This window comes from Triticum dicoccoides, chromosome 3A, assembly GCF_002162155.2.
Source record: "Triticum dicoccoides isolate Atlit2015 ecotype Zavitan chromosome 3A, WEW_v2.0, whole genome shotgun sequence".
Taxonomy (NCBI): domain Eukaryota; kingdom Viridiplantae; phylum Streptophyta; class Magnoliopsida; order Poales; family Poaceae; genus Triticum; species Triticum dicoccoides.
In genome coordinates, this window is record NC_041384.1 from 683,872,603 (window position 1) to 683,893,747 (window position 21,145).

Genomic DNA, 21,145 nt, shown 5'->3' on the forward strand with positions numbered 1-21,145 from the left:
GTAGCAGGGAACGGCGGAGGGGTCTCGGCATGGAGAATGCAGCATTTGGCAGCTGTGGCATGGAGCGGCTTCGTCGTGCTCGGCCAGCGGGGTCGCAGGTGAAGCCGCACGGTAGTGTGGCGGCATGGAGACACGAGCGGCGACCAACACCTGCGCACAGCAGATGTGCCACACGGTCGCAGCGAGCGCGTAGGCACTACAAGAAAATATATCATTTGCCACCAGATATTTTGTCACCAAGCGGTTTGGTGGCTGAAGATGTACTAATTGCAACCAGCTAATTAGTTCCTTGGTCACCATAGGCCTATGTGTTGTACCCTCACGACTTTGTATCCAGTGGAGAAATAGCAACCAAGGGCTAGTATGCAAAAAGGCAAGTCACCTTCCTAGCGTCTCCCCAAATCCCCCAAATCAGATCGACATCCCTGGCGGCGGCCGACGCGTTCCTTGGTGGCTGACTCGTTCCTGCCGGCGGAGGGGGCGGCGGAAGGCGGAGGGCGCGCTCCCCGCGACGGCTGGCGTTTTCCTCGCGGCAGAAGAGAGGGGGGCTCTTCCTTGCGGCAGCGGCGGGCGTGTTCCTCGCGACGGCGGCGGCGACGGGCGTGTTCCACGCGACGGCAGCGGCGGGCTTGTCCCTTGCGGCGGTGGTGGCAGCTCGGCTGCGTGGGGGAGGTGAAGCAGCGGCGGCAGCGGCCGCGTGGTCGAAGGGAAGGGGCGCCTAGGGTTCCTCCTTCCCCAACCCCAACCAGCTCTGCAGGAACCGACGCCCCAAGCTCGCCAACGAGATCTCGCTCTCACCGTCAACACCAGAAAAAGCTTCAACCCGTAAGACTGATCTCCTCTCTGTCCTTGCCTCCTTCCCTGTGTCTCTCCATTAATTTCCTTGGAGTACTTGATGGCTAGATCATGCACTTCAAGTGTTTGTGGAAATGTGTAAGTAAAATATACATGTAGCTTACTGTTTGTGATTTGGAAACTGGCTTGGCCTACCATGTAGAGTTCGGTTGTGTGATTTGAATATAATGTCAATATTGGCTTGGTCCGGTTGATGTGTTGTGTAGAATAATGGCAATACTGAGAGTTAGATTATCCTGAGAGTTAGATTATCCTCTTCAAAACCAGAGTAGTAGAATAATGGCAATACTGCCGTGCCCAACCGGGCCATAATATACATATAGTCTTGGTTTTGCTTGTAGTAAAATATACAGCATAATGTTACTGCATATTGATACTTACAACATCAGGACTTGTAGTATATGTTAGTAGTACAATGTTTAGAAAGGATATGCAGTTTTGTGATGACTATCTTCAAATACTGTTTTGTGAAGACTGTCTTTGTATAATGTTGTAGTATAATATTTGAAGACTGTCTTTGTATACAATTCTAGTATAAAATTATAGAGTTCCATGGCTGCTGTTGTTGTGATATTATATTTTAGTATAATGTTACTACATATAAAATAATTACATAAGCAAGCTGCGTGTTTAGTTTGATAAAGTGCAAGTTTTCTTTTGAAAATACAGTGGCAATGTGACATATATATGGGGTACTGTAGGATTGTTATTTTGATAAATATAAGCCTGATTTAACCGAAATTCAGTAGATCAATTAGTTTATCATGTCGGGTGGACTGGTTGAAAATGATTGACATATCTAGCCTGATTCCTTTCGTGATTGAGGTGTTTACCGGCAGATATAATGATTTGTAGCTAATGTGGTTATGTTGTTATATTTTACATTTCTAGTACTTTGGTTCACTTGTAGAGTGCTTGTGCAGGAAAAGATATAGTATGGATAAGAGTTGGATGAGGTTGCCTGATAGGTTTTCAAGTGATTACATTTCAGGGGTGAATGCATTCATTGATTTTGCTTGTCAACATAACAGCGGCAATGATAAGATGCGTTGCCCTTGTGAAACTTGTATGAATATAAGTCAGCAGAGTGTCAGTCAAGTTCGAACCCATTTGTTATTGTATGGTATACAAACTTCATACACAAAATGGATATTCCATGGAGAACAAGTTAGCAATGATGAAGACCAAGTTGATGAGTCACTTGAAAATGAGGAAGATCTTGATGATTTTGATGGATTTGATATGGTCCAAGATCTGCTAGGAGATATCCATAGAGCCACGGTTGGGGTTGATGAGCAAGAGAACCATAATCCTGCTGGAGGTAGCATTCCGGAGCCCAATGAGTCATCGACCAGATTTGACGGCTTGCTGAGAAGTGCACAACGTGAGCTATACCCGGGCTGCAAAGGCCACTCGGTGCTATCCTTTGTTTTAAAGCTGGTACACCTCAAAGATCTTAACCATTGGAGCAACAAATCTTTTGACATGTTACTCAAGCTTCAAAAGGAGGCTTTGCCAGCTGGTAACTCGCTTCCAGCCACGTACTATGAAGCAAAGAAGATGTTGAGAGATCTAGGGCTAGGTTATGAAAGTATTGATGCTTGCAAAAATGATTGTGTTCTATTCTGGAAGGAGCATGAGGACAAGGATGAGTGCCCAGTTTGTAAGGAATCGAGGTGGAAGACACAGAAGGGCAAGGGGAAGCAAGTACCTCAGAAAGTGTTGCGCTACTTTCCCTTAATCCCTAGATTACAAGGGTTGTTCATGAACAAGGAAATAGCTTCAGATTTGCGTTATCATAGGGATAAGAGAGTTGTCGAACCAAATGTGTTGAGGGGTCCTCCGGATGGCGATGCTTGGAAACATATGGATAAGAAATATCTCTGGCTGGAAGAAGACCCTCGCCATTTGCGGCTCGGGGTTGGCACCGATGGTTTCAACCCATTTGGAATTATGAGTAGCTCATATAGTGTGTGGCCTGTCATTGTAGTTGTGTATAACTTGCCTCCATGGAGAAGCATGAAAGAGCCCTTCCTGCTCATGACATTATTGATCCCTGGGAAGAAGTCACCGGGAAGGGACATTGATGTGTATTTGAGGCCATTGGTTGAAGAACTAAAGCAATTATTTAATCCAGGAGTTGTTACTTTTGACGCTGTTGAAGGAGGTACTTTCAATATGCGTGCAATATTGCTATGGACTATCCACGACCTTCCAGCACTAGGTTCAGTATTTGGGTATTCTACAATGGGCTACAAGGCATGCCCTGTTTGCCTAGATGGAACCTATTCGCAACCACTTCGAAGCAAAATTGGTTTCTTAGGCCATAGGAGGTACTTGCCTATTCGCCATAGGTGGCGCAAAAGTAAGGCCTTCAATGGTAAGAATGAGAAAGTGTTGCCACCAAAACAACTATCTGGGAAAGACATTTTTGAATTGTTGCAGAAGTTAGATCATCTCCAGGGCTTCAAATACGGAAAACACCCTGGAAATAAGAAAAGAAAGGCATCTTCAAAGGACATGCCAGGGAAAAATTTCACAAAGATGAGCATCTTGTTTGAGCTACCATATTGGAAGGATCTGAAATTGCCACACAATCTTGATGTCATGCACATTGAAAAGAACATTTGTGAGAGCTTATTCGGGACTTTATTAAACATAGATGGCAAGTCCAAGGACACACTTAAGGCCCGCAAAGACTTAGAAGACATGAATATCAGAGAAGATCTACACTTGAATGATACGGGAAGTAGCGTAGAAAAGCATCATGCATGGTACACATTAACCAGAGATGAGAAACTTGAGTTTCTGCAATTCCTAGAATCTATTTGCTTCCCAGATGGATTTGCTGCAAATATATCAAAAGGTATAAGTAAAGATGGGAAAATAACTGGGTTGAAGACACACGACTACCATATTCTTCTTCAGAGAATACTCCCTATTGGAATGCAAGGATTTCTGCACAAAGATATATGTGATGCACTTCTGCAGCTTGGTAGTTTTTTTCGCCAATTATGCTCCAAGACATTGAAGCTGGATATCTTGGATAAGTTGGAACAACAAATAGTAATTGTGTTGTGCAAACTAGAAATGATTCTCCCACCTGCATTCTTTGATATCAGCGTGCACTTAGCAGTGCATCTACCACAACAAGCAAGGCTTGGAGGTCCTGTACAATATAGATGGATGTTCTTCGTTGAAAGGTAGCTTGTTCTTCATAACATTAGTCCTTCCACCCTTTACAGTTCTATTAGTGTGTAAAAATGTGTTGTAGTAAGAAAATTTGGGCTGCAGGTTTCTTGGTACTTTGAAAGGCATGGTGAGCAATAGGGCACACCCAGAGGGTTCAATTGCTGAAGCTTATGTTATGAAGGAGTGCTCAACATTCTGCTCCATGTATCTACATGGAATTGAGACAAGGTTCAATAGACAAGAGCGGAACTTTGATGGGGAGAGACAACCACTTGATCGTTTCTCGGTATTCTCAACTAGTTTCCGTGCTTTTGGCCATAGGGATGACCTTATGTTAACACAAGATCAGTATGATTCTTTGTCTTGGTATGTGCTAAATAATTGTGAGGAACTACAAGAATACCTATAGTAAGTATACATGTTATAAACTTTAAGTTATAATTATACATCCTCAACTAGTTAGAAACTCATCCCTCGACATTTCTTTCTAGTGAGCATGAGGATGCCCTACTGGTTGAAGGTGCAGATAATATTGAAAATAGGCAACGTGAACAGTTTGGTTCATGGCTGCGCCAAAGAGTAAGTCCATGCTATTACTTGAGTTAACTTGCAATGGCTTCGCCAATCATGCTAGAACAATCCAGGCAATGGCTTCCATGAGTTAACTTGCATTACTTGTGGAATTTAGGTGATCAATCTGCGCAACCAAGGAGCATCCCTAGTGTCTGACTGTTTGTATGCATTGGCAATTGGACCGCATAAGAGAGTACACAGATTCTCAGGATGCATTGCTGGTGGTGTTAGATTCTTGACAAAGGAGCGTGAAGAGGGTCGTAAAAGTCAGAACAGTGGTGTATGCACAGAGGGACAACATAAGGGGCAAAATATCACATATTATGGTATTCTTAAAAATATATATGTCCTGGATTACCCCAATGATCGACATGTTGCTTTATTTGAGTGTGAATGGTATGATTTAGAGAGTAACAAGCCTGTGAGGATCGATGACGACTTTGTTAGTGTTAATACAGGAAGCAAGTGGTACCAAAATGACTCCTTTGTACTAGCTAGTCAAGTGAGCCAAGTCTTCTATGTACGTGATACAAAATTGAAGGGAGATTGGCTAGTTGTGCAGAAGGCTCCGCATCGCCATCTTTTTGATCCAGAGGTTTGGAATCAAGTCAATGAAGATGATGCTAGCGATGATATTGCATTTCAAGAGGAGGAAGCTACCAATGTTTCCATAGATGAAACTTTTGAAGGCAATATCTCGTGTCGACATGATGTTGCACCAGAAATTGTTACTGATCCAAAAGAGTTGGCATCTTTGAAGGAGAGCCATGTCTCTCAGGATAATTCTGAAGAGGAACCAGAGTAGTAGAATAATTATGTGTTGTATCGGGTTATATGTCTCCTATTTCAGGTTATGTTAGACTACATGTGTCCCGTGTCAGGTTATATTAGAATAATGGTGTTCTATTTCAGTGTATATCAGACTATATGTATCCTGTTTCAGGTTATATCAGACTATATGTATCTTGTTTTAGGTTATATTAGACTATATATGTCCTGTCTCATGTTATTTCGAATTATTATTGATACTTATGATTTATTTATGTTGCCACAATATATCTAATTACTATGTAACTCGTGGTTTATTTCTGTTGACGTAGCAAATCTGATTTCCCTATCTTCCTAATATAAACAATCTGGGTATTGTTCCATTCTTTTAATTCTATGGTAGATGGGACCTGGACGAACAGTCCGGCCACCAAGAAATGCCCCGCAATCTCAAGGTCAACATTCTGGGAGTACCTCAGCATCAAAATCCAGGAAGGTACGTGGGATAAATAAGGGAAAGGGCTTGGAGCGTTTGATCAAAAGGGCAGGTCATCCACTAAACTTGACCATCTCCGAAGAGAGAAGACCTATTGGAGAAAATAATGAATTACTTTCCAGAGAGATTGGACTTCTTACACGGTACCATGCACCTATCCAACGTGCCGGGTGGCATAGTCTGACTGAGGATGATAAGGAGCCGTTGTATGAACTTCTAAAGGTATGTAAGATTATCAAACTTTCTAACTTAGAATATGTATAGTTTTAACTTTGAGTTCTTTCTTCGTAGCTTAAGTTCAATCTTGATTTCACCCAAGATCATATCAAAGGCTGTGTGGATCTGCTATTCTCTTCAAGCTACAAAAGTTTCCGTCACAAGTGTTATGAACATTATGTAAAATCTGGTGATGATGCTAGAAGCAATCCATATCCTCCCCTTATTGATAATAGAGTTGGAGACTGGATTTGGCTCTGTGATCATTTTGAAACAGAAGAATTTAAGGTATGGTAGTCTTTGAATGGATGTCAACAGTTTTGCATCTATCTTATCACTTGACCCTGCCTTATTTGTTTACAAAAAACTACCATATGCAGAAACGGTCCACAATTGGGAAGGCTAACCGCTCAAACCTACCTTATGTTCACAAGAAGGGAACAAAGTCATTTGTAGCGGTTCAACATGAATTAGTAAGTCACTATTACTTATCTTTATCTTGTGTCACAATTGTGGTGAAAGCAGAATATCAAAACTTGTAGCTGTCTTATTATATTCATGTCTTTTGAATTTGAATCTTGTATTATCAGAATTGTGGCGATATCAGACTATACAAGGAGTGTTACTCTAGTGATAAGAAGGGATGGGCATCAGAAGATGCCAGGAATAAACATGTAAGTACCATGTAACAAATTAATTTCTGTTGAGAGAGATTAAGCAATGGGAATACTTAGATACAAATGAGAACTAGAGAGCAAGAAATTGTTCTTGTACTTTTAAGTAGTAGTGATGGCAGAACTAGATGATGCACTATTATTAGGAAGATGTGCATGATATAGGTACAAATAATTATTAATGCAGGAAGAAATGTTGCAAAAGCAAAAGGAACCTATAGAGGAGGGTGAAGTACCTTTAACAGAGCAACAGATTTGCGAGCATGTGCTAGGTAAGGCATATGGTTACGTCAGAGGTCGGGGTCATGGACCAAAACCAAATAGAAGGGCTTACTCAAGCACATCAAGCTCAACTCAGCATGTAGTGGAAGAATTGGCCTCTACAAAGGAGATTGTTGCTACGCAGCAAACTCAAATTGAGGCTCAACAATCTCAACTTGAAGCTCAACAGAAGAAGATCGATTGGCTACAAAGTGTCGTGTCTAACTTGGTTGGCATTTCACCTCCTATGGACGGCACTAGTGCAACAGGGCTAGGTTTCACAACTGAGCGGCCAATGCCATCTGACGGAATAGGTATGCAACACATCAATCTCAACTATTTTTGGCATTTTTTATTCACTAAAAATACATGTAGCATATTGCCTTTTATAAAGCATTCCAATTTCTGCCACAGGTTCGCTGATGTCTAACACTGTAGAAAGGATGTCAAGTTTTCCAAGATCATTTGCAAGGTAATGTTATTTTTCCCATGCACTGGTATTTTAGATGATGCCTCCTACACCTGCAGCTTGCTTAGATATAGTAGTGTACTTGGTATCGAGATCTTCTAATCAAGATAGTTCTTGCTAATAATTCTGTAACAGAAAATGAAGATACTCATCATGAATATATGGACTTACAAATTCTAATGTATAGCTAGTAATACATGTATACATTTTCAACAGTCATTTGAGGCCAGGATATAGACCTGCTCCAACTTCTTCTTCTTCTGGCAATGGTATGATCAGTTTGCCTCTGCTTCAAACAATCAAAATACTATGTGATTTGGCAAATTTCTTCATGATCTTAATCTTGATGGTCCAAATTTGTGAATCACAGGCTCTCTGGTGTCGGATGGAGGGTCCAGGTATTCATGATCAGGTTGCTAGCTTTATTTTATGTTGTTTACCTCACCAACCAAACACGCTCCTGCAGTGCTTTCCCCTGGCCGACACGATTCAATGCTGCACTTTCCCTGCTTTTCGTGCCTGCTACCACATCTCAAGAAAGGCACATTGCATTGCCGATTAATTCTCTGCCTTACCTAGTCATTCTATTAGTTAATCCCCGGCACAAGCTTGTCTTTCTCGTCTTGAGCGAATGACACGGCTTGGCACTAGTTAACTTGCCATTTCTTCATTGACGATTAGCTAGCCTTAAACACTACTGGCCTCTGAATTTTTGGGTGTGCCGGTGCACCTAGATCCACCCTGTTGCTTCTTCAAAATGCCAGATCAATCTACTTATCTGACTGAATTCTCTTGACCACATTTACTCTCGCTTAGTCGAGTTCTGCCACCACCCATGCACTCTGGTTATTAACACCAGTTTAAGTTAATTTAATGTGCTCATTTTTATTTGATTAGTTTGCTGCGACACTGATAATATTAAGTGTACGTAGATTAGCTCAAGTCTTGGATGTAATCACGTATGCAGTCTGTTTACTTTTGCTAGACCTGACCTGACCATGTTCCTTAATGTTGGTTTCACACGATTCGTTAGTTCATTATCCAGCGACGTTTCTTGGTGGACAATTGGATAGTTATTGGTTTCTGACCCATGGGAGTTGGAGAATAATGTGATTCAGAGTTAGCTATGTACAAATGTATAGTAGAAATTAAAAGTAGGTAGGTGGCAAAGTAGGTAGGTGATTCAGAGTTAGCTACGTACAAATGTATTTCCTGTGTATGTGTGCAGTTTTTCTTCCTGTGATGTTGTTGAGCTTTTGAGCTATGGCAAAGCTGATCAAGTGACTGACAATTTGGTGTCTCTAGCTTAGTTTATTGGCATGCTTGCACTCTTTCTGATGTTTGTTATGTCTGGTGTTGTTAATGAAATAACATGTGCTCTGGCCACCATTATATAGGAGATGACCTTGGAGGAGCAGCGGAAAGCAATACTCGCGCTAAAGACTGAGAAGAGAAAACTAGTTGGATCTAAAGAAAATTCAGTGTACAAATGCTAAATGTAATGTTTGGATCATATTGGGGTTTACTGATTGGATCATATGTTCAGATCAGTACTAAACGTGGTACTGTACTTTGCAAATGCTAGAGTGGTATTTCCTACTTGCAAAACAAAATTCAGTTTAGCATGTAATGTTTGGATCATAAGTTTACAAATGTTGATTCTGAACTTCTAAATGTTGATTCTGAACTGCCAAATGTCTAAAATTCTGAGATTTCTTGCATACTGCAAATGTCAGCGTGTGACAATATATTGTACCTATGATATAGTTTCTTTCTCATGCCTGTAGTTACCAAGGTTTACAATTTTTTGGTTACAAAAGATGTCTAGTCTCCAACATGTAGTTGGTCTCTGCATTCTTTTAGTCACCAAGCCTTGGCTGGTCACTTGATATCTCTAACCACTAACCATGTACATGGTTGCTGTACATTTTTAGCAACCAAGTCGTCCATGGTCTCTAGATGTCATCAGTCACCAAGTCTCCCTTGGTCCCTAGATGCCATTAGTCACCAGATTTGGTTGGTAGCTATTGGTATGACATTTAGTGACCAGGGTTCTCAATGTTGGTCGCTCAATATCTATAGCAACTAGACTATAGCCACCACGAAGCGACCAAGTAGTGTTGGTACCAATAGACCACTAGCCACCAATTTTGTACCTTTAGCAACCGATCACCTTGGTGGCTAAAACTCATGTCTCTAGTAGTGAGGTGCATCCGCACCCGCCTCCAGCCGTATAATGCTATGTGAATAAATACGGGGCGTATAAGGGCAGTATTTAGACTGATATTACAGAAAATGGCATAGGTAGAGGTATGAGAAAGTTGTAGTGGCATATTTCCAACTTCGGGTGTTGTAATGGCATTTTTCAAACCTGTGAAAATTACAATGGCATGAATCCAATTCGCCCTTAAATAAATATCCACATATCCTCTTAAATTATCACTGTAAGTAATGAAGTAGAAGAATCCACATTGCACAACTACACTCATTGGATCGCACACATCTATATGCATGATTAGCAATAAGTTAGTTGCTCGTTCCTTATGGCCCGTGAACGGCGTATTAGTCACCTAAATTTTACACAAAAGTTCGCGAGTGTCAAATGATTCAAAGTCAATATGCCTCCAAAATCCGTCACCATGGAGTTTCTCTTACGACAATTGCTAATATTGTCCGTCCGTTCGACAAGTGTACTCGGGCCCATCATAGGTTTTGACATCATTTCTCTTCATGTCACATGTCTCACCACTCTGACTCATCCTAATCCGTACCGTACCTGGTTGTTTGCCTCTCAAGTATGTGTGTGTGTGTGTAAAATGTAGCCATGTTCAGTTCATGGTATGCTCCTGGATGTGTAAAACGAGAACCGTCTGCTTGTGCTTGGTGTGCGAAGTAGCAGGCTAACAACACAACACCGCACACAGTAATAATAGGCTAAGAGCATAACATGGCACATTTAATTTATTTAAATAAATTATAACTGAGCACTTTTTCTGCCCTCTCAACCCGTCAAGGCTTCTGGCCATCAGATCTACAAGTTTAAGAATTTTTGGCTGTTAGATCGATTTGCGAAAGCTCATAAGTAACCACATATCACTATACGGGATGGGCCGCTGCTCCTGTAACAAAATGGACGACCTGCCATTGTTTGGGCCTACTGGGCTTTAGATGTCCAAGACACCAACTGAAAAAATAGGGAAGTGTAAGCAGCCGCACGTCCCTCAAACTCGCGGAAAAAGGTTCTTCTCTACTGTCGATCTCACGGCGGGCGAACCGATCTCGCAGCCGCACTTTTCAACCAATCTTGCGGGCGGTTGATATTGTTCAGTAATTTGCTAATGTTGCCATTGAAAACTAATAGACGATGGCTGCAATGAGCAGTGTTAATCATAATCAAGAAAAAGCGGGCAAAAAAGAGCAAGTGAACATTACACCATCAAGCATAAACCTTTATTTTATTGCATGACTAGCAGACCGATCAAGCATGCCTAAATTGGTAGAGCAGTGCAGTTCTCGTAGCACCTGCATACAGTCACGTAGCAGCGGCCTCTGTCATAACCCTCTCTCTGGCAGACCACATTGCAGGTGCCGTGCTTTACACACATGTTGCCATCCCAGGTTTGGCTATCATGATCTTCACAACCATCAGATCTCATCTTTTCTACATCCATTAGCAAACAATAAGAATCAAGTAATTAAGTTAACTTGGATTAGTATGAACTGGAGATGTGTAGGTTAATTGTGTTCCTACTAGACGAAAGGAGAAGCAGCATCACCAACCACAAGCATATCAATGTCTTGTTGGTTCCCACTGGTCCTTTACCCATGTTCGTCATGTGTCGATGATGTATTTTCAGATATCCTTCCAAACTCGAGTAGATGAAAGTATGAGCACATTCATGATTTCATATATATAGTTAAATTACGTGGATACTAACATGGTTATTTTTATGAGATATTAATTTTTGGCATCAATGCTTATCCTAATGGTTATGTTTATTTACGTCCTATGTTTGTTGAAGAGCTAAACTTAGCTAGTATTGTGTTTAAATTTACGTGTCGATAAATAATAGCTCGTTTATAATTATACATGCATTTTTACCCCTTTTATGTGAAGATTTGATTTAGGCATTTATTTCTCTCCATAGTTGATATAGGAAATTAAAAACTTTCTCCTAAACCTTCAGGATAACTAAAGCATTAAATTGGTACCAATTATAGCTGGTCAAATGGGCTAGGCCAACTAGACCGGCCCAAGAGCACGCCGGCACGGCCCGCCGTGGGCCAGGCACGACACAGGCTAAATGGGTCGGGCCCAGCAAGCGGCACACACTGGGCCGTGCTTGGGCTGCTAGGCTGAGCACGCGGGCCAGCACGGCATGACCCGATTATGTTTTTTTATTTATATATATCTCCATATGGCCCAACATGTAAAAATAGGCTAAAAACACGCAGTGCGCCAAATAGCAGTCAGATTAGCGTGCCTGGCGTGCCGGTGGGCCGGCCCGATTAGCAATCGGGCCATGCCTGGGCTGCAGTAGGCGAGCCGGGCCGGGCCGGCACGTTTGGCCAGCTAAGGTCCAGTAGCATATATGTATTGATGTCACAACCTGTTCTTAAGATCAAAATGGATTTGAATGAGACTAGTCTTTAGGAATTTAGGGCCCTTAGAAAAAAACTGCTAAACAAGGCCCTAACGTTCAAAATAAATATGACTATATCATAATTTCACTTAATTATATAACAAGGACGGAAGTACGTATGCAAGCACGGTGAATCAAAAAAATGAATGCATGCATGTTCAACAATCTGAAGGGTGAACACATAAAAGGTCATACATTGAGTTCTAATTCGTAACGACAAAAGGTAATCACATTAAAAATTATGGGTATGTCACAAGGAGCAAATATTCAGGCGAGCGCAAGCTAGGCAACACAGAAAATATAACCGTTACACATCTTTATGCACTACTCTGTGGGACAGGATGAAGACACTCGATGAGACTGACTAGTACAAAAGATTTGGACTTTATGCTTTTCGGTGAGACCATATGGAACAGCTCGGTGAGACTGAATGGTGATGACCTAATCACTTTCCACAATGCGGTGACAATAATCGAAACCACTTGGAATTTCCGAGATGAAATCGATAGGTTACAGAAGGTTGGAAAGTGCTCTTCGATAAGACCGAAGGGTCATCTCGGTGGGACCGAGTTGCTAGGGTTTAGCCAGTGGCTATGTCAAGTGTATCTCGGTGGGTCTGGATGTATGTATTTCGGTGGGGCCGAGATAGGTTTTAGGGTTTGGGAGATAGATGAATGTGAGAGTGTGGTGGAGGGTGTCAGATTTCGGGTTCCGGCAAAACCCTTGAGGTTCGAACAGTGGGGTGCGCACGAAGATCTCTCCCCCCTCTAGCTCGCGCCCTCACCACAATATCAAGGCTCAGCACGTCCAGCTCACAGAACAAAGGGAAAAAAGATTTATACTGGTTCGGGCCACCGATGTGGTGTAATACCCTGCTCCAGTGTGGTGTGGTGGATTGCCTCTTGGGATGAGGATAAACAAGTACAAGGGAAGAACAGCCTCCTGAGGAGAGGTGCTCTTGTGCTTGGTGAGCTTGTGCGTATGAGGGTGGAATGGATCTAGTCCAAGATGAGATGATATTCGATCCGATCCCTACCTACGGTGGTGGATAGTCCTATTTATAGAGGCCCTGGTCCTCTCCCCAAATATTAGGAGGGAAGGGATCCCACAACAGCCAGTTTCAAGGGGGACAACTAGTACAAGCTATCCTGACAAAAGGTGGTCTTCGCCTGCCAAAGGCTCTGGTGGTGACGCCGTCTTGGGCTCCACGGTGACCTCCGTCATGCCGTCCTGCTGGCCTTGGTTTCATTGCACATATATGGAAACCTTTGCCTGATGCCTCGGGACTCCTCGTCTGCGCTAGCCCCTTCAGCGCCAAAGAGGAAACGAGGACACTCTGCGCGCTAGTGCCCGCCTGACCTTAGTCGTCATGGCTTGTGTCATAGGGACCTCGCGAGGTGCCCCTTGGCTTGATCTCTCCGCCCCTCGCGAGCCAGCCTGGTGAGGCCACCCCCGAGGAGGTCTTGCGTCGTTCGCCTCGCGAGGCTCGGTCCCTCTCGAGGCTCGGCCCCTCGCGAGGGTCTTGAGTGTTTGCTGCTGAAGATGGGTCGTACAGGGCCACTGGCGGAGCCACACCGTGGGCCGCAGGCAGGCAAGTCTGGGGACCCCCATTCCCAGGACGCCGACAGTAGCCCCCGGGCCTAAGGCACACTTGAACTTGGCTTCGAGGCAAAGCCAAGGGGCCAGTGCGGAGCGCCACGGGACCTAACAGCCCGCGGCCCTGACTGACACGTGGCGATTGATGGGACGTGGGCGTCTCCGCTTCCCCGAGCTGCCTTGGCAACTTCCCGACTCGACGAGTCCCTGTCGCATGCAAAAAAAAGGTCATTATTACCTTATATCATGGGGATTGCCGGTTGGCCTTCTCCCTCTATAAATGAGGAGGGGACGGAGCCCCCGTCGCTCATCCCTTCTTGCTCCGCTCGCTTCTTCTCCCTTGCTTCATCGCTAGCAGCGACACTCATGGCGCCAATACGGAGGTTCTCGGCCGCAGAGAAAGGAAAAGCCTCCCAGCGACGAGCCCGGGCCACTTCCGCCGAAGAAGAGGCTGGCCCACCGCCGCGACGTAGTCGTGAGGCCGGAGGTGTCGAGGCCTTGGTGCGAGCTGCTACCTCCCGGGTATCCGCTGCCTCTGTACGCCCAAACCGAGGGCTCCGGAGGGAGAGGTGGCGAGCGGCTCCGCCCACGCCCTGCTCGTGGTCGCCGCATCGTCACCATAGGAGCCCACGCTGCGGACTCCTCGCGCGAGCTCGTGGTGTGGGCGGCGATGCCTCCGCACACTTGGATTCATTTTCCGCAGTTGATCTCCGCCGAGATGCCACCGAGGGGCCCCTCGAGCTTTGGCTGCAGCACGCCGACTGCGACGCCCCAGCGGCTGGAGCGGAGGTTGAAGCCATCTCCCTTGGCAAGGTCTTCATGACCCGTGGCTGGGGCGAGGTTGCTCGAGTCTGCCGTGCGGAAGGCATCCTCGCCATCCATTTCGAGTACGATGGCGCCTCCATGATGTTCTTCAAGGTCTTCGACGAGGAGGGTCGCCGCTTGGAGTGTTGTCCTAAAGGGGGTCGTCAGGACGGCGCAGCGGCCAACGCTGAGCCTGCCGCTGGATTCGCCAGCAGCTCCCCCAGCAGTAGTGGCGGCTCCTGGTGGTCCAACGGTTCTCCGAAGCCCGACGAGACTCCGGAGACGAGCGAAGACAGCTACGTGCCCCCGAGATCTCGCCGCGCCCGGAGCAAGGCCGCAGCGTCCGGCAGCCGCCGTCGCTGATCTGGATGGGTTTGGCGCCGGCCTCCCGTGGCCCACTATTGACGATAGCGTCGGCCGCACTGGCGCGTGTAGATAGGGCTCCTAGAACTTCCTTCTTTTGTTCCCTGCGAGGAATCAAGATGGACCACGTGGGGGCATGTAAATGGTCTGTAATGTCTTTTGTTGATATTATCCTTATTATGAAAATTTGTGAACGCATGTCCTGTTTCGGCTCGGTTTCCCCTTTTCCAACCCCGCGGCAGCTTGGTGCTCTATGCCGACAGGTCCCGGTCCCCAGCCAGGCTGCAGCCGTCGCTGGTATGCCAGGTCGCGATGCCGTGGTTGTCGGATTTTGAGTTCTGGCATACCCTTGAGGTTCGAACACTGGGGTGCACGCGGAGATCTCTCCCCTACCGATCTACGTCCAATCTCCTCGCGTGATCTAAGCTGGAAACAACGAACAACACAAGGGACACGAGGTTTATACTGGTTCGGGCCACCTTTGTGGTGTAATACCCTACTCCAGTGTGTGGTGTGGCAGATTGCCTCAGGGGCGGATGATGAACAGTACAAGGGAAGAACAGCCTCACGAGAGGTGTTCTTGAGCTGGTGCGATGAACTGTTTGGGTGAGTTCAGTCGCCTCTCTATCTCTCTCTGCTAGGGCTCTACCAGATCTCTAGATGTCCTCCCTCTACTCTGTGGTGGCTAGCTCTATTTATAAAGCCCCTGGGCCTCTCCCCAAATAATGAGCGGGAAGGGCGCCAACAATTGGCCATTTTGAAAGGGAACATCTAGTACAAGTTATCCTGACCAAAGGTGGTCTTCGGCTGCCAAAAGCACAGGTGGTGACGCCGTCTTGGGATCCACGGTGACCTCCCTCCTGCCGCTCTGCTGGTCTTGGTCTCGTTGCACCAGAATGGTAACCTTTGCCCGATGCCTTGGCCTGTGCTTGCCCCCTTTGCACCAAAGGGGAAACAAGGACACTGCGTAGGCCGGCGCCCGCCTGGTCTCGATCGTCATGGCTTGCGTCACCGGCTCCTCGCGAGGTACCTCTGCCTTGATCTCTCCGCCTCCTCGCGAGCCTACCTGATGAGGCTGCCTCTGAGGAAGCTTCCGGTCGTCCGCCCCGCGAGGCTTGGCCCCTCGCGAGGGTCTTGAGCTTGAGCTGATGAAGATGGGCCGCGCTGGGGCCCCACTTGAGCCATGCCGCAGGCCGCAAGCAGGCAAGTCTGGGGACCCCCGTTCCCAGAACACCAATAGTAGCCCCCGGGCCCAAGGCGCGCCCGGGCTTGTCCTAGCAGGGGAGCGGAGAGGCAAGCGCGAAGCACCGCGGGCCCAAAAAGCCTGCGGCCTCGGGCGCCGCGTGGTGACTGATTGGTCGTGGACGTCTGAGCTTCCCCACGATGCCTCGGCGACTGTCCATCTGACAAAAGAGGTGCCCGGGCCAGACCTACTTGCTTTGTTCTCGTTCGCCTCGCCCCAGATCCCCTTTCTCTCTGCTCCTTCTTGCTCCCGAAATCCTCTAGATCTGTCTCAATCCTTCTCATCCGGCATGCCATGGCACCTCGCAAGTCCCCGAACGAGGCCTGGTACTCGCCGGCCCTGGATTCCCTGAACCCGTCGGAGAAGAACCTCGCCCTTACGCGCCTGATGACGGTGGCGCAGGGCAGCAAGGGGGCGACTGTGCTCAAGGCCGGCTCCGACCAGCCTGAAGGCAAGGGGAGCACCTTCTATCCGCTCTTTGTGAGCGCCATCGTCACTAGTCTGGTGCCTCCTTTCTCTGAGTTCTTCTTTGCTGTTCTTCACCGGTGCAATTTGCAGGCTCAACATCTCCACCCCAACTCTGTTCTTCTCCTGGCGATTTTTGCTTACTATTGTGAGGCTCACGTCGGGGTAAAGCCCTCGGTGGCCTTGTTGCGTCACTATTTTTCCCTCCGGGTTTCTGGTAGCCATATCTCCGCATGTGCGAGCTTCATTGCATACTCCAATTCCAATGCTATCTCGAAGCCTGGGAAGAGGATCGAAGGCTTCCGGAGCAAGTGGGTCATGGTGGACATCGGGCGCATCCACCCCCGTCTGGTGTTGCCTACGGGGCAGCCCAAGGCTATCGACGCGTGGCCCCGCGCGGAGCTCTTCGACCCTCGTGTGAAGGCGGTGCTGAAGAGGCCAAGCTACTTGGGGGCGGCGAAGCTGACCGGGGCCACGCTCCTGAGTGAGTTCTTGGAGCACCGGGTGGCTCCACTCCAGGAGCACTTGCTTCCGTTGTGGAGGGTTGGGGAAGCAGACGACGTCTTGCGCCTAAGCTCTGAGGCCTTGTCCGACGACAATCTGGTCGCGGCCCTCCATTCCTTGGTTGGGGGAGACGTGGCGAGCCCGGTGGGCGCCCCCGTCCCCCTGTTCCTTCTTGACGACTGGGAGCAAGTGGTGAACGCCATGCCCACCTTCAATGGTCAGGGGCTGGTGCCCGCGGAAGCTCCCGAGGATCTTGCGGCGCTGGCGATAGTGAACGTGTCCTCTGGCAGCTCCAGCGGGAGTGAGGGGGAAGAAGAGGCGGAGGAGGAGGAGTCTGACTCTGAGGCGAATGGTGAAGAGTCGGGGGAGTCCTTCCCTCGGCGCAGGTCTCGGGCCCTTCGCTCCATGCCGGATGATGACAATGCCGACGCCAGGCGAGGAGGGGAGGACTCTCCCTTGGTCACAAGGAAGGGCAGGTCGGGGCTGGTTCCCCTAGGGTCCGCTCTGGTCCCTGGGCGGTCTGAGGCCAGTCCCAGCCCTCCCGACGTGCCTTCTGCTTCCGGGCCTCCCGAGGCTGACCCCAGCTGCAGGCTCTCGGGCTTCAAGTTTGGTCGGAGGTTGCTTGAGTCCGCGAGCGACGACCAGTAAGTGCTCAATTTGTGCTTTGCTTGGTTTCTGCCGCCGAGGCTTGACGTCAATATTCTTTTGTCAGGTCGGCGCCTACGGCGAAGAGGTTGAGAGGGGCTTTTGCGGCCCTGCTTGGGGCGAGTCCATTTGCCGGGATGGCGCCTTCGTCCGCTGGGGAGGATGATGGTGAGGCTCGCGCCTCCCCGGTCCGATCGTCTTTGCGAGGCCGACTGCGACGCCTTGACGAGGAGTCAGCCCCCGTGGCCCCGCTGACCCTGGAGTCGACTGCGCTCGATGCTGCAGCCGGGGCAACCAAGGCCCAGGGGGTTCCTTCCTGCCAAACCGTGATCACGCTGCTGTCCTCTTCGCCCGCTCCACCGGTTCCCGCTTCTTCCGCTCCCTCTGCCGCCGTCCTGGACTAGGTCATTAGCAAGCTGAGCCAGCTGTGGGATGATCTTCTAAGCGCGGACCCTCGCCTAGTGGCCGGGCGCCTGGAGCTAGCTTCTGGCTGGGCCCGTTCCACTGCCTTTGTTCGAGCAGCGCTGAGCCAGGCCGTGTCGGCCTCCGATGGGGAGAAGCAGGCCGCCAACCAAGCCAAGGCCGCTCGCGACGCTGCCCTGGGTGACGCTGCGGCCGCCCAGGCTCGCTGCAAGGCGCTGGAGGACGACCTGCAAGGCCTACGCAGCGAGCTCGCCAAGGAGGTCCACGGCCGCCAGGAGAAAGAGAAGGAGATGAAGGCTCGGGAGGCTGCCGTCAAGGACCGGGACGCCAAGCTTGATGACCGCCACGGCCGATTGGAGATGCTGGAGCAGTCGCTGAAGGCGGAGAGGACCGAGCTATACGCCAAGGCAAAGGTCCTGGTGGAGGATCGGGTGGCCTTCGTGAAGATGGAGAAGAAGGCTCGTGCCGTGCTGAAGACGTTTTACGAGAGTGGCTTGGAGGAGCCGTTGGCCGGTGCGGAGGATGGCCCCGCCAAGCTGCTTCCCTTCCTGGTCCGTGCGCTTGAAGATGTTGTGGACGGCCTTGGCCCAATGGCCGAGGCCGAGGCGCGTGCCCTGTCTTCTGCGGCGCTGACGCATGTCCTCAGCCACGTCTACCTGCGCGACCCCAACATCGACTTCGACAGCCTGCTGGAACCCATGAGCGGCGACCTTGCCGCCGCTGCCGCTGAGGCCGTGAAAGGTCGAGCTGAAGCTTTGCTGGGGAGGTTCCACGCCTTCAGCATCTTGCCCGGGCGCGGTGCCGCCAGCTCCGCGGCCCCAGGAGGCGGAGTCGCCCAGCGTGACTCCACCACAGGCGGCGGCGCCACTGAAGAGTGATCCCTTCGCGGCTTCTGTCATGTTTTTATTCCTGCAACATGCACCATGCCTCGCGAAGGCGTTTAAACTTGTGTTTGGCATCGTAAAACAATCTATGGCTTCTAATATTTTCTTTGGATTTCCTGGATTTTGCATTTTTCTTTCCTACTTGCTCGCGGCTCTACGTCGGCTGGGCCCAGCCCCGCGCATACCTCACCCAGCGTTAGCCCCAACCGGAAACCAGGACGGGACTAAGGAGTGAGGGGCTACGTGGCAAGTTAGGCTCCTGAGTCACGATGCTCAGGAGTCCCCCTTGACGTGCAAGCAACAAGTAGGAAAGGGGGGAACAAGGAGTGGATTGGTCGTTCTGCATCGGCAGGGCCCGGCCCCGCGCATACCTCACCCAGCGTTAGCCCCGACCCGAAACCAGGACGGGACTAAGGAATGAGGGGCTATGTGGCAAGTTAGGCGCCTGAGTCGCGATGCTCACGAGTCCCCCTTGACGTTCAAACGGGTTCCCATACCTTGGCTCCGCTCGGGGAGGGGCGCGTGACGACCAGGTCCGAGGGACCTGGCTGGGTGGCGTGCGCTCGGGCAAGGCCCGGGCGTGGCCCTCGTGTCCAGCCCCCTCGCGCGGCACTCCCGAGGGGAGGCGTTGCGATGGTGCCGGACACTGAGCTCTGGGCTCCCTAAGGTTGGTGCGGCCGTAGGCCGCCCTCAGTTGTTTATCACCAGCGCGGAGCATAGCGCTTCCGTATGTGTACGGGCATAGCCGCTCCTCGGCAGTGTCGTCAGCCAGCACGGAGCATGGTGCTTCCACTAGTACGTGGGAGGGGGCTCCCCTCCGGGAGGAGCCCCCGGGGCGTGTACATCCCCTCCCTGACGCGTGACCGGCACGGTAGGGCTAGGAGAGGTGTATCTGGGCACCCGTGAGCCAGCACGGGACTCACGAGGCCCTACCTCGAGGCGGGTTGCGCCTGGCTCTGGGCCTTTATCCATGGTGTGTTCCTGCAGGGTGGTTAGAATGCAAATGCTCTACGTCTTCAGGTCCCGGCCCTTGAGTGAGCTCAGCCACCGCTGGTATGATAGGTCGCGATGCCGTGGGTCAAGGCCAGGGGGTGAGGGCTGGAGAGCCAGTAGGAGCCCATGAGTCACGATGCTCAGGTACCCCCCTTTTAACGTGCAAGCGCTTTGCATGAAAGCGGAGAAGTCCACGAAAAGCAGCAGGTGACAATTAAGCACGAAAGAGCAAATTCATTTTAAGTAAATGCGGGAAAAGCAAACGTCGTTGGGCCAGGCCCGAGCAGCTCGGGGTTGATGCAGCCCGAGGGGCGCCCCCAACAAGGTAGGTAAAGAGCATAAGCAAAATGGATACATGCCGCAGGGACGAACACACGCGACCTGGGAATGATGCGGCCCTGTGGGCGCTCCCAGCTAAAAACGGAACTTAGAAAGATGTCACATGGTGCCGTTGAAGATGAAGTGATGCTGAAGAAGTGGGTGATGCGCGATGAGGACGTCGACCCTCACGAGCCCCCAGGCCCAGGAGCCTCGGGAGGCTCCGGGGGCACAGGCGGGTCTCCGAGGGCCATCTCCATCTTCGCCAGGACCGCACAATGCCTGACCTCCTGAGCCTCCAGAATGCTCCTCAGCAGGCGCTGATGAGAGGCGACCGCATTCGGCAGGCTGAAAGGCATGCAAACGTAGCTGTGAGGTGGACCCTCACAACGCCCCACGCACGAAGGCCAGAGGCACTTCTGAGACGCGGCTCGGTTGAGCCCTGGCATGTCAATGCAGACGCGCAGCCCACCATCCTCGCCTGGATGTGGGGCTACGGTGGGCAAGCAGCAGCTGCCGCGCATGACTCTCGACTCCTGTAGCTCCTGGGTGTTTCTTGCGATGAACTCCTAAGGGTTTGGTCTTCCTTGCCTTGTACCTTCCTAAGGGAAACGTGCCTTGAAGCACTCCTCCAAGTGGTGCCCGAGTGCCTCCCTCGCGACCTTGGCAAAGTCGGTGGCTCTCCAAGAAAGAGCCCACGAGCCCTGCCTGAGGAGGGCACCGGGCGCGCCTTCCTATGCGAGAGAGGGTGGCGCTTCCT

General features: G+C 49.5%; 1 protein-coding gene and 2 long non-coding RNA genes across 3 annotated transcripts; 2 read left to right on the forward strand and 1 right to left on the reverse strand.

Moving 5' to 3' along the window:
- The first annotated feature begins 638 nt into the window (after positions 1-638).
- LOC119272869 lies at positions 639-7,511 on the forward strand. Its single transcript, XM_037554229.1, has 7 exons — positions 639-825; positions 5,792-6,106; positions 6,176-6,388; positions 6,481-6,573; positions 6,691-6,774; positions 6,962-7,349; positions 7,450-7,511. The coding sequence occupies exons 2-7, from the start codon at positions 5,792-5,794 to the stop codon at positions 7,509-7,511; spliced, it is 1,155 nt and encodes a 384-aa protein (XP_037410126.1). The 5' UTR covers positions 639-825.
- A 361-nt stretch (positions 7,512-7,872) lies between these two features.
- Positions 7,873-9,170, forward strand: LOC119270190. The gene is made up of 2 exons (XR_005133977.1): positions 7,873-7,916; positions 8,902-9,170. It is a non-coding gene; the product is annotated as an uncharacterized LOC119270190 (long non-coding RNA).
- Positions 9,171-10,940: 1,770 nt separating this feature from the next.
- Positions 10,941-11,375, reverse strand: LOC119272853. The gene is made up of 2 exons (XR_005134799.1): positions 11,256-11,375; positions 10,941-11,165 (listed from the first exon to the last, which is right to left on the reverse strand). It is a non-coding gene; the product is annotated as an uncharacterized LOC119272853 (long non-coding RNA).
- Between the last annotated feature and the right edge of the window lie 9,770 nt (positions 11,376-21,145).

Excerpts from the sequence above, each read along its gene's own strand:
- LOC119272869 (XM_037554229.1), top strand. The coding sequence starts at position 5,792 with ATGGGACCTGGACGAACAGTCCGGCCACCAAGAAATGCCCCGCAATCT. Across the intron at positions 6,389-6,480 it reads TTGAAACAGAAGAATTTAAG|AAACGGTCCACAATTGGGAA; the intron begins GTATGGTAGTCT and ends TACCATATGCAG. Across the intron at positions 7,350-7,449 it reads AATGCCATCTGACGGAATAG|GTTCGCTGATGTCTAACACT; the intron begins GTATGCAACACA and ends TTTCTGCCACAG.